We start from the raw sequence: 16,931 nt of genomic DNA on the forward strand, positions 1-16,931 counted from the left end.
TTACCGCCAAACGTACAAAGACCGATCAAAAATTGCTTTAGCTGGTTTTAACTAAGGGTTAAAACACTCTAAATGTTTACTTACTCTGTCGAGAAAATCTGCTGTTTGTGTTGTGGCAGATCAACCTCTGTGGTGTAACTGCGCTGTTTGATGTCGCACTGTACTCTGCCACCCATCCTAGCTGTAATATTGATATCTACCTTCATCTTGCTGCCGGTCTCCAGTTGAGGCAGACAGATCTTCATTTTACCCCACATGGAATGTAGAACACTGCAAAACAAGTTAGACAAACAAAGTTCGTACAGGTACAGGCTTTAGGACTTGGACCTCCTTTAAGAGGGCTTTTTTTCACGATTGGGTTCCCTGGATACTTCCACTACTCATACAGATCATTAACGTTCAAAAACTCATTAATAATTCATAAGCCCATCGACCTATCAAATGGTCGATAATACACCACGTGCAGTGACTTTATGTCGATAAACCTCCTACTTATTAGTATGTGGTGTATTAGGCTGCTGATAAAACACTCCTCATTACTATGCGGTGTTTTTCTCGTATGCTAATTTCCAACGTTCACAAAAGTATAATTGTTATGAACTCTATTGACACACGCTTTTCCAGGAATGTTTTTGAAGCCGTTCAAAAACTCGCAGCACGTGTTTTATCGGGTCTAAAACCACTCGGCTGCGCCTCGCGGTTTTAAACCCGATAAAACACTCCTGCTCGTGTTTTATATGTTACATAAATTGGTGGTGCAAAGTTAATATTTTCATTTATAACATGCTTTTACTGTGCGTTTCAACAACACATGGACTATATGAACTTCAACCACAACTGACGATTTGCGTGTATTAATGCAGTCAAAAAATACAGAAACCGACAAAGTGGAATGAAATTCGCCAATGACAGTGCACGAATTGATTGATGGAAGTGAAAAGCATAACGATTGGTTTAATATTGAACTTCAGAGTTCGCGTTTTATTGAAGGCACAGAAAAGCAAATTGAATTTGTAACAAAGCGTTTTCACGTGTGAAGTGTAGAAAAATTTCAAACAATGATCATGTTCACAAATGGTATTCAATTTGTCACTCTCTTTGTAATAGGAACGTGGGTTTCCTTAGTGAAATTTTCGCGCCAGGTATATGCGCCGATATTTTTACATGCGGTAATCCCTGCATTCTAGAATAAACACCACTAAACCTGTATCGCTCGAAACCAGTCATTAAAATTACAAAAGAAAACAGCAAAGATGCGACTTTGATGGTTGCTGGGAGGAATGTGATTGATCTGGAATCCTTGGGGAAATTTGTAATAATATTTTTAATGACGATATCTTGAAAACCACTCTAAAAACGAATTTGCGAAAAACACAAGAAAAACAAATAAACAAACAAACAAACAACAACAAAACACTGAGAACTGACAACATTTTGAGCAAAACACAACAAACAGCAACACACAAATCCGATCAAAAATAATATCGTTTCCTATTCGGAAAGAAGTGTTCGGAATCGGAATCTAATGACAACATTAGTTGGAAGTTTCTAGCCGTCGGCTCTACGTTTAGAATAATTATAAGAAACCTTAACCCAAGGTCCAATCATAGCATATGTTGCTCAACATATCAAACCGTTTTATATTCACAAACAAACCTGATGTTCATTGTGCCGTTGACTGTCACGTGATCAGGCAGAGGAATGAAGAATTTTGGGTGCACCTCGGCTTTGATTGTAGTGTTGACACGTAAGAATAACACGCTTTGTAGATTGAACTTCAGGGGAATTCCCACAGCTGATGGCTGAACAACCTTCACTTCCACGGGCACTAATACCTTCGTCAAGTCAAACTTTTTGCCTGAAGACAAAAATAAAAAAAACAATGGGTGTAAATAATTGCGTGGCACTTTGGTTTTTTTTTTAAACTAAGCAAGACTTTGTTAAACATGAGAATTTGTTAAAAACAGAAACAAAATCAAAATGAAAAATATGTTTGAATTGCCGTGACACAACCTCTCTTCCTTTGCCAGAAAATGAAAATGGTAAAAAATGGGTTTTTCCCGATCAAGATAAATTACGTTAAGTAATACTTGGCTTCGATAAACTGATTTTCACGAAAATGGCGCATGTTGACTTTATAATCTATTTCAATTCCCTGGAAATATCTTTTTCTATATTGAATTGAATCTTTTGGATTTTTAATTGACACTGAGACACTGCTACTCTCTCAAAGTTCATTTCATATGCTTGAAATTTTTGTTTTTACATTTAATTACTGAAATATTTCACCTTTCTTAAAGAGGTTTTTGATATCTTCATCAACTCTGAAAACTCCATCTTCAATCAACTCTCGAACATCATCATAGGTGAAGTAATTGTACCACAGTTCCTTGCCTAGAACTTTGAAGTAGAAAGATCCTTTGGTCTTTTCCTCTTCATACTCGGTTGTGATAGGAAGCTATTAAACAAGAAAGACAGCTTATCAAAGTCAATTTTCAAAATTTGGGCCTTGTTTGTAAAACCCATAAAATTTTCCACTTAATAAAAAATTTCCCCAGAGTCAGAAGGCAGAAGATGTTTCATCTGAAACATGCTTACCATAAAAAAAAGTTGTAACCTTCACAAAAATTATGAAAAATGACATGGCCAAGGTGTTTTAAAATAAAATATTGAGCACTACATTGTTTCCAATCCTTTCATACCCTTGTATGTTCTTTTTAATAGATGACTGTGCCATTGCTTATAGAATTAACCACTCGTTAGACTGATTATAAGCTCGCTAAATCGTGGCTTAATCATCAGCTGCTAAACGTACTGTATCTCAGTGTTAAAATACTCTATTGTTTCTGGTTTTCTTTGGGGATAGAGATAATATGCCGTAGAATTACTTTAGGCCTATTGTAATCGAGAAAGGTTTACTAATCAGCTGCAAAATGGCTTAAATGTACAGACTTATAAGCATAACAGCTTTGATAAACTAACAACAACAGTAGAAGACAGTGGTGATGGTGCATAATTTAGAATGTTTACCAGTTTGTTTATTTGGCGGACTTCCTTGTCGTACAGGTTTGAGCTCTTTGATTTGTCATGTTGCTTTACTCCAACAACACGCTTGAGAAGTTCTTGAATTCCTTCGCCTCTGATACCAGTCTAAAGGAAGAATTTATAAGACATACAAAAATAATAAACTGGGCATTTTAGATTAAGGTAAGTTCCTCTTTACTGTATTATTTTTCATATCACACAATTCCAGATAAATGCCACGCCCACCCACACGAATCTCAGACAAAAACACCCTAAAGATAGCTATCCCTCCCAATATAAATTATGTACTGTTCCTGAGCTAAGACAAAATAGTGACCAGCACGTAAATTCTCCTTACACTGCCAGTGCTTTTTAATAAATGTTCACAACATGAGAATAAAAGAAATTATACCCAAAGATGAAATGTCTAAATTATCCTGACTAGTAACATAACAAAATTATGATGTACAGTAAGGAGAATATTTATGTTGATAATGAGGATTGGAAGGTTAACTGAGTGTTTTAATTAAGGATGGTGCCTTCTAGTACCGAAGTATTTTTGCGCAGTTTATGACTATGCGGAAAAAGCAAATCTTAGCAAGGGTTATTGGAATCCAAAAAGAAAATTGGGGGTAACCATGCATTTTTTAGAAAAAATTAAGCAACAATAATTATTATTATAAAAAGCTGTAAAATACAAAGCAATGTATGGCATTTTTTTCCAAAATTGAATCTTTATTATCTCTGAAAAATGCATGGCTACCCCCAGTTTTCATTTAAATTGAAGAGCACTTGCTGAGTTCTGCTTTCTCTGCATAGTTTACAACGGCACAAAAACTTCCCTGTATTAGCAGGCACCACCCATAGGAAACCCGAGTATCTTGAGATGCACAGAACATATACACAGTAGCAAAAGTAGGCACCGTTCTTAAGCTGCCCTAAGCTATTTTCATTCACAACATTACTGTAACCAAATTTCCTTGAATAATTACACCTCCTTCCCTCTCCCCGAAAAAAAAAAAAGCCCTCACAAAAATACGTAAGCTGTCAGACCTCATAAAATTATTCCAAAATTTTATTGTATAATACAGAAGATGAGATGGAGGTTGTCTGAGTTGCATGCTGCACCATCTCCTGACTTTCCCCCCTCATCATTCCATCTGTCTGCACCCTGGTTAAACTTGTGATTGCCTTGGTGGATATTTGGGTCTTGATTATTAAATTCAAAATTATTGGTCTTTTTTACTCACCTCAAATACGTTCACAGATTTTCCAAGGACATGTACTTTGACTTTAGAGTTGATAGCTCTTGGGATGAAGCTTGATGGCGTGGAAATCATTTGCAAATCAACTGTTCCACCCAACTGAAGAGGCTCTGAAAAATGATGGAATACATTATTCATCCATTCAGTTATTTCTAGAAGTGCCTATCCCGTCACGGCTTAAATAACTGACAGACAACCAATGACATCACTACTTCCATTGACCAATGGCTCTTTGCAGCTAATGGTCACATGGTACAAAATCCGCCATGATGGAGAGCAAGTTGTGCACTGGGACATCCAAAACAAAGCGACTAAATCATCCAGTCAAACTTAAATTTTCTTTGTTTTGATTGTCCCAGTGGGTAGCTTGCTCTCTAGCAAGCAAGGTGGATTTTGTATCATGTAACTGGTAGCTGCAAAGGGCCCATTAGGCAAATAACCAGCAACATTTATATCACCCACTGATGATCCACAATTTACTTGACTCTGGTTAGCATGCCTGCTCAGGTTGCCAAAATATCAGTCAATGTCACCTCAAATGGTCCTTCTTAGGACTTCAATCACCCATATGATCATAACTTACAGACTTTTTAAGAGAGTAAATATCTCATAATAAGTACAAAATACTGGAATGAATACTTTGTCTTTTTAAAAATGTCCTTGTTTGTTGCTGTCACTGTGCCATACCTACTGTATTTCCTACTTGACATAGCACAATTTAAATAAACGATGATTGATTACATACGTTACTTACCAGAAAATTCACCCCAGTGCAACCATTTTGAAGTCAGGAAATGTAACCTGTTCTTTCTGATCATTTTGAGAGCAACCCTGGCTGTTCTAGCCCTAACAGAAAATAAGATATAAGAATTTAAAACTTAAATTAACTAAATTAACATAAACTGCTCAAAAACTCCCAAGTTTAAAGACTAAACTTACATCCTCTCGTCACAAGGATATCTAGAGAAGGCCATTCCCTTGATGTAAGATACCACAAATGATCGCACTTGGTTGGTGCGCTCGTGATAGAGCTGCTTAACAATCAGGTTGAACACAGCTGGACCTGGCTTGCTGTCACAAATAACAACAAAACAAGCCATGCGAAGTTCGGCATCATTGTCAACTTGACGGAAGATCTGTAACAGCACTGGCAAAACCTGAAAAAGGTGAATAAATATTGGTCTGTTGAGCTAGCCACCAAAACTTTAACAATATTATACATCACGAGTTCATTTTTGTAAGTAGTTAAAAGGGTATATTAAAGTTTCACTTTCAGTTCACAGTGCTGTCTCTAAAGTTTGGAGAAGTTAGCTCTGCAAGGAAAATAGCTGGAAATAAGGTAAAGAAAGCCTCCAATGTCTGTTGCCTTTTAGTCATTGTAAGACTCTGTGTACAGCAAGATGTCAGATAAAGGGCATAACCGTCTCATGTTGAATTTTAGGCAGATTTTCATTTTGTTCAAAAGTGTCTGAAGTTAGATGTAAGTTGCATGTGGTCTTCAATTTAGTCAGTGATCATCGCTTTGTGTCCCTCCCCCCCTCCCCCCCCCCCCCCTTATTTACTGGTTTATGCTCAGTTTTAGAGACAAATGAGGCCAAAATATCGAGACAGCAAAAGAAAAAGGTGAGTGGGACAACAGACATTTTGTAAAAAAAAAAACAGAGCCAAATTCTTTGATTGAATTAAAGGCTGCATGTAATTTAAATTCAGGCACCTTTGAGCAAGAAGAAATTTAATTGGCCTAAAATTTGACATAAGGCAGTTATGCTCCCAGCCCTTCAATTGTTCACTGTAGTGGCAGGACATAACCAGCCACTTGTTAGTTAAGAATGACTGTCCTGAGTTCACAATGTGCATATTTACAGCTGCAGTAAACAGCACTTATTTGAACACTGTGTCTCTGCACAACTTTATTACTGATGTACCATATGTAATTACAGGACAAAAACAAAGTAACATTAATTAAATTCTTACATTAAACAGTGTGTGAAACAGAGCAAATGGAATCACCTTTTGTGGAATTTTTGGTATAATTCTCCTCAGAGCATAAACTGCTGTAACACGCAACTCCAATGTGTTGCTGGTGTCCTGAATGATGTCCAGAAGAGGTCGGTACAATGTCCTATGGCCAAAGTTTCCAATGCACTTCAGAATGAACATCTTCTCTTGGTAACTGGAGGTTACCAAACGGTTCTTGATTTCCTAGAAAATGAGAATGACATTAAAAATAAGGTAAAGAAAGCACAGAGGGAAACTTGTCACAGTTTAAACTACGTAATTTACAGCTAAACATAATATATAGTTAGTCAATCAGATCAAAATCAATTGTTGGTCAATCGATCATTTATTTATTCATGTAACGTCAAATGAGCTATATGTAACAGCTTGCTCAAAATACATAATTTATGTGAAAAAATTTGAAGTATAAAGAAAAAAGTCCACTTTGATCACTTGTAAAAAGATTCACTTGATGATATAATGACTGTATCATTATCAAGATCGACTTGCTTATCTAGCTACAATAGTAAAGAGTGAATGTTTTCAAAGCTTAAGTTGACCGTTGAAAACAGGTGTGGTTGACGTTTGTCACCGGATAAGTTCATCTCAAAATCTGGACATTTCCTTGTTCCTGTTTACATATACATGGTTTTGTCCGGAGATGAGTTCATCTTGGGATGATTTTATCCTTGTCTTAAGCACCAGGATGAAATGTGACCAATTTGTATGAACAGTTGATGTAAATACTGTTTCCCAGGTTTCCAGTTTTGTGGATCATTTGATTGTACATGTAGCACTCAGAAGTTCAAGTTCAGCTCATCATAGTGATAAGGAAAAACCTCATTTGCATTTACTTTCAACACACTTTTACATTCGCGACTGCAAAGTAGTTTTGTCAAAAGACCTCGTCAGTTGGTAGCCACAGTTTGTGGCTACCAACTGACGAGGTCTATTGACGAAACTAGTTTTGCAGTCGCGAATGTAAAAGTGTGTTGAAAGTAAATGCAAATGAGGTTTTTCCTTATCACTATGATGTTGAGTAACACTTTCTTGGCTTCGACAAGCAAAATTTCACAAACAAGTTTAGCTCAATAATCCACAAAACAATATTCAACTTCATTTTCAAAATAGTTGACATGTACATGTACGTACACATATGTGTTCTTCTTATCCTTATCAGACAGTATTTAGCAGTTGACTTTTGACAAATTTTATCTCAAGAACAGGATAAATTTTGTCTTGGGTCAGAGAGTGATCCAGGGATGAAATTCTTCCTTCCTCTCATATAAACATGCCCTAAGTTGCTAGTAAGTAAATGCTCTTACTGTATAATACTAATATTATTGTAAGCAATGTGATCTGCAACATGGATTGCAACAACACTATGAGGTAAAGTGTTGATTAGGGAGGAAATACATACAAGGGCTTTATCATTGAGGCAGTCTGCATCCTTGTCTTTGCAGTATTCATGCATCAGAGCTCCCTGGGTTAGATAGCAGGTCTTCTTCAGAGTTTCATCTTCTTGTACAACAGAATGGGAACACAGATCCTTTAAAGGAAAACAATAACAAATTAAAGAAATTATTTGTGAAAATAGCTTGATTGACAATAATTTTGACAAATAAATTAATAATTAAAATTAAATTACTAAATAAATTATTATAATTTAATTTGTAAATTTGTATAGCACATAATTCCATGACAAGATAATCAAAATAATAAAATAATGTGCTTTACAGTATGAGGACACTCTCCAGGTCAAATTAGAATTTGGAAATGCTGATTTTTGAGGAGAAGGGAAAACAGGAGAAAACCTAACATTGGTGGGAGGCTCAAGTGCTCTCACCACTGCACCATCCCTGCACCCATAGAAGAAGGATTTTATTTAAGGACGGTGCCTACTATTGCTACTGCGCATACGCTCTGCGCATCTCGAGATACTCGGGTTTCCTATGGGTGGTGCCTGCTAATACAGGAATATTTTTGCGCGGTTTAAAACCATGCGGAGAAAGCAGAACTTAGCAAACGCTTTTGGTATCTCGAAAGAAAATTGGGGGTAACCATGCATTTTTCCGAGATAATTAAGCTTCAATTTAGGAAAAAAGCCCTTACATTGCTTCATATTTTAGGGCTTTTTAGAGATATTATTGCTTAATTATCTCTGAAAAATGCGTGGCTACCCCCAATTTTCGTTTTGGATTTCAATAGGCCTTCCTAAGATCTGCTTTTCCTGCATAGTCATAAACCGCACAAATATACTTCGATATTAGTAGGCACCGTCCTTAAAAATTTACAATTAAAGCTGTAATATTATTTTGTTTGTTAACTGACCCTTACCGAAATTTCCTGGCACATTCTCTCAGTTGGATTGGGGGTCAAGGCAAGGCGGCGCAGAACTGGTACTGCTTGGTGCGCTTTTAGATCTCTAGACCGGATTTTATCGGTAATAACTTCGAAAACTTGTTGCTTGTAGACAAATGGCAGAGCCTCCAAGAGCCATAGCCTATGATGCAAGTGGTAAAAAAGGTACATAAAGAATAAAATGTAAGTGGCTTCACTACTCTTGTTTTTAAAATGTTTTTATTGGGCTTTGTTTTCCACTATGACCTTGAAGAGTTTCAGAAGGTATTTTTAATGAAACAAAAAATAGCATCCACTCGAATCGAAGCCTCTAGAGAATTACACCTCTTTCTTTAAATACATCATACAATTCATTTCTTTAATCACTTCAATTCATTTCCATGTTAATACTCCTAATTAGCCTTGATATATAACCTGTCCATTTGTTCAACTTAAAAAAAATGGCTATGACTCTGGAATAGAGCAAAAATATTGTGAATTCAAACTTTTTTTCTCGTATTTATAAGTAATAAACTAAAAGTTGTTTTTAAAACAATGAAAGCCATCCTCGGTCTTGTTTATCTCATTTTTCTATTCTTAATTGTCAGATTGCACTGGATTTAAAGTTTCCTAAATTTATTTAATTTTCAACCATCAGCTAAAAAAAAAAAACTGAAATTCCATGACTATACCAAACCAACAAATTTTTCTAATTTCCATGACTTTCCAGGTCTGGAATGCAAATTTCAAATTCCATTCCTTAATTTTTATGACTTTTCCATGACTGTGTGGCAAAAATAAACTTGAAACTTGGAACTTAAAACTAGTGTGAACCCTGAAGAAGTGCCATGCAGAGTGGCAAGATCTAGCGAACCCTACCTTACAATATTATACAACTACAAAAACTAAAATCACATTCTGTACATATTATATTTAATAATATTATTGCCAGTCAGAAAATCTTTGCAATAATAATATTATTATTATTTTCTTCTCTCAATTCTTTGAACAGAATGTCAGTTTGCTAAATCTTATTTGAAAACTAATATCCTAAAATCACAACCTACTAAAGAAAGATCACTTCATTTAAATGCTATTGCAATGAAACCACAACACTATAAAGTCCAAATTTGAAACACCAGTACCTGTGCCGATCGTCATTAAGGCAGTGGTTCCAGATCGTGATAAGCGTCTCCTTATCCACTTTGCGTAACATTTCCACCAAAGCAGTGAATTTGTATGACATCCATTTCTTCTCATCCACACTCTTGATCAGGAACTCAATCATCTCTTCTATCTGTATAAAAATGGAAGGAAAAACAACTCAAAACACTGAATATTGCACTTAAATTAATGCCAAAACATGCTTTGTAAACTGAAAAAGCTTTTACTTAAATTATTTTCAATTTACTAACCAAAGTGTATTAACAGAAAAAAATGCTGTAAGTTGTGATACATCAGAGTGTCATTTTCTGTTGAACAGATCCCAGGAAATATATGTACAGCCCCCACCAGGAGTGGGATTACACATGGTAAGCTAAATTTATTTGGAATCCCCATAAGGGTGGGGCAGGGGGGGGGTCCCCCTATAGGCACAGGGGCATGGACATTTTTTTGCAATAACATTATAAATCAAATTTTTGTTCACCAAGGGCTGACACCTTATTGTGGTGGCCAAGCTAGCATGCATTACTGACTGGGACTTTGGAACTATGCTGGCTGACACCCCAGCCCTTGGTAGTTCAATGATGCTGATTTGGCTTGGTAAAAGAGACCGGCCTGATGAAGAGCAGCCCCTGCTCCTGTCCCAGTTGGAGGTTGGGTGCTGGGCCAATCACCCACACCCAGAATAAAATCCTGTTACAGAAATAATGTAAAACACCCAGGGATCTAAACTTCAACTACCTCATGTGTAAGCTTTTGGCATGAGAGAGTCTGTTGGCAGGTGAAGTTAACTAAATGTTTGCTTTTGTCGTTGGGTCTCTGTGCTCAAAAAGTGAAACCTTTTAATCAATGAAATACAGTCGAACCTGTATATAACGGCCCTGTATAAGTGGCCACCCTCTATTAAGCGGCCAGTTTTCAAAGTCCCGATTTTTCGCTCATACAAACGCTGTATTTGTTACCTGTATTAGCCAGCCACCTCTATTAAGTGGCTGCGGCCACCCTGTAGCAGTCCTATGTTTGTCTTTCTTTGTTATTTTTACCTGTATTAAGCGGCCACCCTTGAATGGAAACTAAGCTATATGTTATTTTATGCGGTAGTTTATTGTGTTTAAAATGCGATCCATTTTTACTATAAAGAAATAACATGTACAGCTGATCAGATATTCGGCCGTTTAATATCGTTAATGCCTTTCAGATGTCCGCATGGTGCTGAAGTACAGTACCATATCCCAAATGTTAAAAAAAGTTTGTTTTGAATATGCTTTACTCTATAGAAAGAAATTCCTCTTTAATTGGCTTGTTCTTCAGCCATGTGACATTGAACATTGAGCTGTAACAACAATGAAATGACGGAATAAGATATGGTGTTGTGAACTGTAAGTCATAGAAATAGAACACTGCATACCATAGAAAGGTAGAGGACAATTTATTGCATGGTACTTTTACACAATGTTACGTATATTATATACCGTTAAGTTACAAGTTGGCACTGAACTTTGTTAAAGTATTGATCGCTTGAAAGAGTGTTGATTGTCCTATTGTTTCCTTGCATGAAGTGTTTTTGTATTATACGCCATTAAAATTGACATTAGACAACGCCCAGTGAGTATTTTTAGTGATCCTGTATTAAGTGGCCAGTTCCTCAAGTCCCGAGGGTGGCCGTTTTATACAGGTTCAACTGTACTACACACTTGTGTCTTTGCAATGTAGATCTTGAAAATCTCTGTGCTAGGATTTCACTGAGAAAGTTGGATGGCACATTTTAGGATGTAATGATAAAATTAATAGTACTGGGATCATGATGAGATGAAAAACTGGAGGGGATCAATAAAAAAACTCTCACCTTTGTCACCATCTCAGTTTTCTGCCTGTCTGTCAGTGTTTTGTTGTCCTCATCATAGCCTGTCATCTCCAGTTTGTGCGGAGTGTCACTCACAACTGAAACTAAACAAAAATACAAGTAGGCACCGTTACTAAGGATGAAAAGGAGTACTGCAACTAAGTTTTTGTAACAACAAAAAAAAAGAAAAAACAAAAGCTGGCAGAAGAGTTGCTAAGTACATGTATGTAGGTGTTACTTATTCCAGATGACAAACTAATACTTAGTATTGTTAATATCTTAGTATTGTTAGAAGCCATGTTTTCCTTGCCAATTCATTTTCTGTATAGCCCATTTGCACTGTCTATGTAACCCCCTAACTTGTGTTAAGTTCTCTGGATCCATAATTTACAAATTAAATGCTTCAATATCATTATGGATAATAGTCTCTGTCAATACTTACAACTTTCAGATCCTGCCTTAACCTCCTTGAATTTCAAAAATTGCCTGAAGAAAAACAAAGTAAACATTTGGCAAAACATGTACTAGATTTTGTGTTTGAAGGAGGGATACATGTATATGCTTGATCAGAGACAAAGAGATCAGTGTTTCACTTTGCTCTCACTGAAGCAGGGACATCCCTTGTGAAGACCATGACACAAAATCCACAATAGTCAAACAATTAAAGTATACCGCTGGTTTATTTTACAAAAAGTCAGGTACTATGTGATCAACTTAAATTCTCCTTGATGATGGGCAATAACATACGGTGTAAGCGGTGAAAGCGATGGCCCGGTGCTACAAAGAATTTTTTTTAACTTGGTCCTTGGGTTCAATATGTATTTTCCACAGTATGTTCCTTTCACATTGGTTATATTCTTTTGTTATTTGACAATTCCACACAAAGAAAACTTATCACTGATGCAAGATGCAAACTTTTAGACATGTCAGAAAAAATGCATGTACACATCAGGCCTCTGTTGTGTCAGTGCATTGTTTAGTGTCTAGTTAATTGAGGGGATGAACTGAAACAAACAATGAATTATACATACTTAACCATGGTAGCTGCACTGCCTTTCATGTGTGCTGGTGCAAAGACGTATTTGCCCATTGTTTTGCAAATCTTTACCACAAACTTGCTCTCGCTTCCTAACATATCACATGATGTTGAAAAGGAGATCTTCAAAGGCTGTGGGCAAACAAAAAAAAAAGATCTTTTTTATGCACGAGTCTGTTTGGTTAAGTTGCCATTACTTGGCCAAGGATTCACATGACTTCACTGCGCGTACTAAACCTTATAAACAGGGCTCACTCGTTCAAAGCATAATTACGCTACCCCAGGTGGCCAGAAATTGAAAATTGTGCAAACAAGATGTACCATAATATACAATTTCAAATATAGCCCTGGGCTGACATTTCTTCAAAGAACTTTCTAGGGTTGCATTTTTGGGGAGGTGGGGGTTGTTGTTGGAGGGAATTTTGCATTTCAAAGCCAGTTAGATTATACAGTAAAAGTTAATTACAGCTCAAAAAACTAAGCGAACAGTTTAAAACAGATACAGTGTAGCTGACTCTATTTAAGTGATAAATTATTTAATGATTTGACTTTGAATTCAAAATTGCCCAAAATTAACTCTATTCTGACAGACTGGACATCATGAGTAAAATAAAAATAAATTAATGTTAAATGAAGTCCCACATGATTGTAGTTTTGGACCCAAAGGCTTAAAAAATAGATCACTTAAATTTTTGCTATAGCCTGCAGAAGTAATTAATTAAAATCAAGGAAATGATGATTTCTTTCTTAATAATAATTATTGTTACCTGTTTTAACCATTAAACAACAGAAATTTGCTCCCTTATGTTGGAATTGCTCACATTAAAGGAAAAGTAACAGGTAACAGACCATTTTTGAGTTACTTTGAACCTCATTATGAAAGCGAGGCTAAGTGCAAAGTTTTACAAAAATTAGTTTTCATTCATATGTAAAACAAAACTGATTTTCACATGATAAGCTTTACACCTACCCTCCCTTTCATAACTGATGAGGTTTACAGTAAATCGGAAATGGCACATTCTTAAAATTAATGTGCTTAAAAATAAATACAGAACTATGGTTCTAAGATAAAATTCAGTCTGCAAGCCAAAATAGAGCTCAATTTGGATTTCAAGGTGAAATCAACATTTATGCCAAGTTCTTAGGACAGTAAATACCTCATCAACTGTGGTGCAGTTCTTGTTTTGGCAGCGGACACCTGGGACATTACTGAAGACACGTGGTTTTCCAGTGCAGTTATTCAGGTTTAATATCTTGGAAATCTTCATTCCACTGATCTCATTCCTTTCTGGTGGGGTGTATTGCACGTCATACAAGTTTTCACACAGACCATGTGAGCCATACTATATTGAAAAATAGAAACATGTTTGTTGTGAGTTTGAAATACACAACAAGTATCTTGTCTGATTAGGTCAATACAGTACCTTGTACTATATATAATCCAACATGTCGATGATAATGGATTAACTGGATGCAGGATTTCATCAACAGCCAGGCCCAGTTGTTCAAAGCCCAATTAAGCTAATCCCGGATTAACGTAAACTTTGATGGAGTTTAATTCAAATCAATAAAGATTCTCTCAAAAGATGTTTGTTCATCAGTTTTGCCTTAGACTTTTCTCAACCTTAAGCTTGAAATTAGCCTTTTAAACATTTTTAAACTAGCGAGATGAAAACCTCAATTAACTTTTAATCATGGATTAGTGTTTTTCGCTTTCGAACAACCGGGCCCAGGCAAAAAATGATCCACTAACAAATTAACACTTCAGTGTATTAAAATAATTATTGCTGATCATAAGTGTCTCAAGGCACAGATGGACTGCCCAGAGGACAGAATGGATTTAAACTTCAAAAACAAATAGGCTAACTTTTCTCAAGTTCTCGCATTTTGTTTGCAACATGTGGCAAAACAGATTGGCTGAATATTCTTTCTCTCAATGTTGTTGCACTGTTTTCACCAACATAGGTTAAATTAAATTCACGTGACCGTTCCACTTTTAAAATGGTTTGCTCACAAAGAACCAATTGTCCTCCAACTCAAAATCTCAATGAAGCTCCTCTGTTAATCTTGGATAGTTACTTTTAGAGTTGATCAAAGGGTTGACATTAATAATATTACCTCCCAGTTCTTGTACATTCTTGGCTCACGACCAGTTACATCATCATCATCATTAGTTTGCTCGGGCCTCGTGAAGTTGTGATGAAGAATTGCCAAGATTCCTCGTTTGATGTTAAGGATATATTCTGGTTCATCCTCGTTGCAGTAGATCTCTCCAATCTTGCCGTCCACATACTTAAACTTGATTGGCTGTTCAAGCAGAGGAACCAGTTCCTCAGATACTGGGGAGACCTTGAGTGAGTCCGAACTGCAGTCGTAGGAGGTGCCATTCACTTCAAACAGCTGGGGATTTCTGATCTAAAAACAAAAGAAATATGAGAAATAGTGAATATTCATCAATCTTTCAAATTCTCATTTCTTCAGTTCCTATGCTGTTGCTCAAAGCTATAGTAGTTTTAAAGCTTTAAGACTTTTGTAAGATATATACTTGAACCTATCCCCTCATTAATCTCAGTTGTTATGCCAACTTTATATTGAGTTATCCATAAGAAATTGGGTGCTAATCATGTTTTAATGCCTTTATACTTTTCATGCTACCAAAAAACCAAATCCGGCTACACATACCAAATTAAATAGATTACTTCAAGTCCTAGGACAAACTGAACTCAGAATAAGTTTATGTCCCCATATAAAACGTCTTACCTACTCCACCCGAGACTAACATCCCTGTTTCCAGTATAACTGTGTACATCATGACCAATAGCAGGTTTTCCACCCGCTCTGAGCACTGTAAAAACTAATCACTCGGCTCTTGAGAAGATTCAAAAGTGTTTAGCATGCATGCAGCTAGAAGCACTCTGTTGAATCATGATGGCTGCCACGACTCAAGGGTAATCATTTTAACTCCAAACAACGCTATGGCGACTTTAAAATTCAACATGGGCCTTATTACGACAAAACCAAACTGTCTACAGTTCACATAAACCAAAACAACCACCAAATGCCTTTGGGCAGCACCGTCCGCCATCTTGACAGTGCTCTGTTGGGGACTGGGGAAGAGCTAGCTGCAAACAACTCTCCAATCCCAATCCTTTCTCTTTTTCTTCTCCTTGTCGATTTTACCAGTTCATCCTCTCCCCATTCTTTAGGGGTTACGGTGGTGAACTGAATAGCGAAATTATATTGTAAGTAAGTTGATACTGACCTTGAGGTAAGCCCACGAATCTGACTCAATGTAGAACTCTGTATCACATGTGATCTTTAAGCCTGCATACTGCTGTTCCGTATCTGGGAACCCACTGGTCAAACAAGCCTCATACTGGTACGTATAGGTGTTCAGTGGTTTGTAGCCTAAAAAAAAAAAACATTGATTATGGTGAAAACTGTCACAGGAGGGGAGGGAAAGTTTTTTTTACATAACTCTGAGTTCACCCCCTCCCCATGGGGTCTAAAAAAAGGCATTCAATCCCTAAAAAAAAATTGGACTCTCGTACAGTGGGAGTGGCTCGAATTAGTCTTTCACTAGTATTGTCACCAAGTCGAATTTTGCTCTGTCCTGTACCTTCTGAAGGGCCACACCTTTATAGCTCAAACTGTGGTCATTTCGATTTAACACTCCACCAAAGTAAACGTTACCAAAACCCAAATTTTAACGCCTTCAAGGTACGATCAACATTTCCATCCGTTTTGCATGTGATTCTACAGGGACATTACCTCTGCTGTGTGAATTTGTCTGAAAAGTCCCGTAAGAAATGAATTTTGCCTCACATTGTTTAATAGCTTGTTTTTTAAAAATTGTTGAGCATTTATTTGCTTCACTAAAGAGTCAGTAAATGAAAGCCATTCTTTTCTTTTTATGTAGAAAGATTTAAATTTTTTACGTTCGGCAAATTCCGTACTGATACCTTCGCTAAATACGATAAAACCTGTTTTCCGCGTGATTTATGTTTTCAGTGTGAAGATCTTACTCTCTCGCTTGACATAAAACAATGATGATGGCGTTGACAGCCAGTAAAGATTTTCTTTTTGCTAGTGAAAGTGTTTATACCGACAAACTAAAATTTGACAGGAAACTTTATAGTTTTCTCACACCGTTATAACCGACTCAGACACAATAAAGGCACAATAGCTTATGAAGTATTAATAAAATCCAAAGAGGATTGGTTTATCAAAAATAACAAACAATTATATCACAGGCTTAGGA

General features: G+C 36.5%; 1 protein-coding gene across 1 annotated transcript in view; it reads right to left on the reverse strand.

Moving 5' to 3' along the window:
- The window catches only part of LOC146466223 (vitellogenin-2-like), a 32,720-nt gene that overhangs the window by 12,117 nt on the left and 3,672 nt on the right, over positions 1 to 16,931 (reverse strand). The window contains exons 3-19 of the mRNA XM_085127619.1: positions 15,933 to 16,078; positions 14,789 to 15,085; positions 13,828 to 14,013; positions 12,666 to 12,802; positions 12,077 to 12,120; positions 11,638 to 11,738; positions 9,773 to 9,924; positions 8,625 to 8,790; positions 7,708 to 7,836; positions 6,300 to 6,491; positions 5,229 to 5,446; positions 5,044 to 5,135; positions 4,275 to 4,399; positions 3,031 to 3,150; positions 2,290 to 2,458; positions 1,657 to 1,858; positions 85 to 270 (exon numbers count right to left, since the gene is read on the reverse strand). Coding sequence (XP_084983745.1) covers positions 85 to 270; positions 1,657 to 1,858; positions 2,290 to 2,458; positions 3,031 to 3,150; positions 4,275 to 4,399; positions 5,044 to 5,135; positions 5,229 to 5,446; positions 6,300 to 6,491; positions 7,708 to 7,836; positions 8,625 to 8,790; positions 9,773 to 9,924; positions 11,638 to 11,738; positions 12,077 to 12,120; positions 12,666 to 12,802; positions 13,828 to 14,013; positions 14,789 to 15,085; positions 15,933 to 16,078 — 2,662 coding nt within the window. The remainder of the gene's footprint in view (positions 1 to 84; positions 271 to 1,656; positions 1,859 to 2,289; positions 2,459 to 3,030; positions 3,151 to 4,274; positions 4,400 to 5,043; positions 5,136 to 5,228; positions 5,447 to 6,299; positions 6,492 to 7,707; positions 7,837 to 8,624; positions 8,791 to 9,772; positions 9,925 to 11,637; positions 11,739 to 12,076; positions 12,121 to 12,665; positions 12,803 to 13,827; positions 14,014 to 14,788; positions 15,086 to 15,932; positions 16,079 to 16,931) is intronic.

This window comes from Pavona decussata, unplaced genomic scaffold, assembly GCF_977016875.1.
Source record: "Pavona decussata unplaced genomic scaffold, jaPavDecu1.1 SCAFFOLD_149, whole genome shotgun sequence".
NCBI lineage: Eukaryota > Metazoa > Cnidaria > Anthozoa > Scleractinia > Agariciidae > Pavona > Pavona decussata.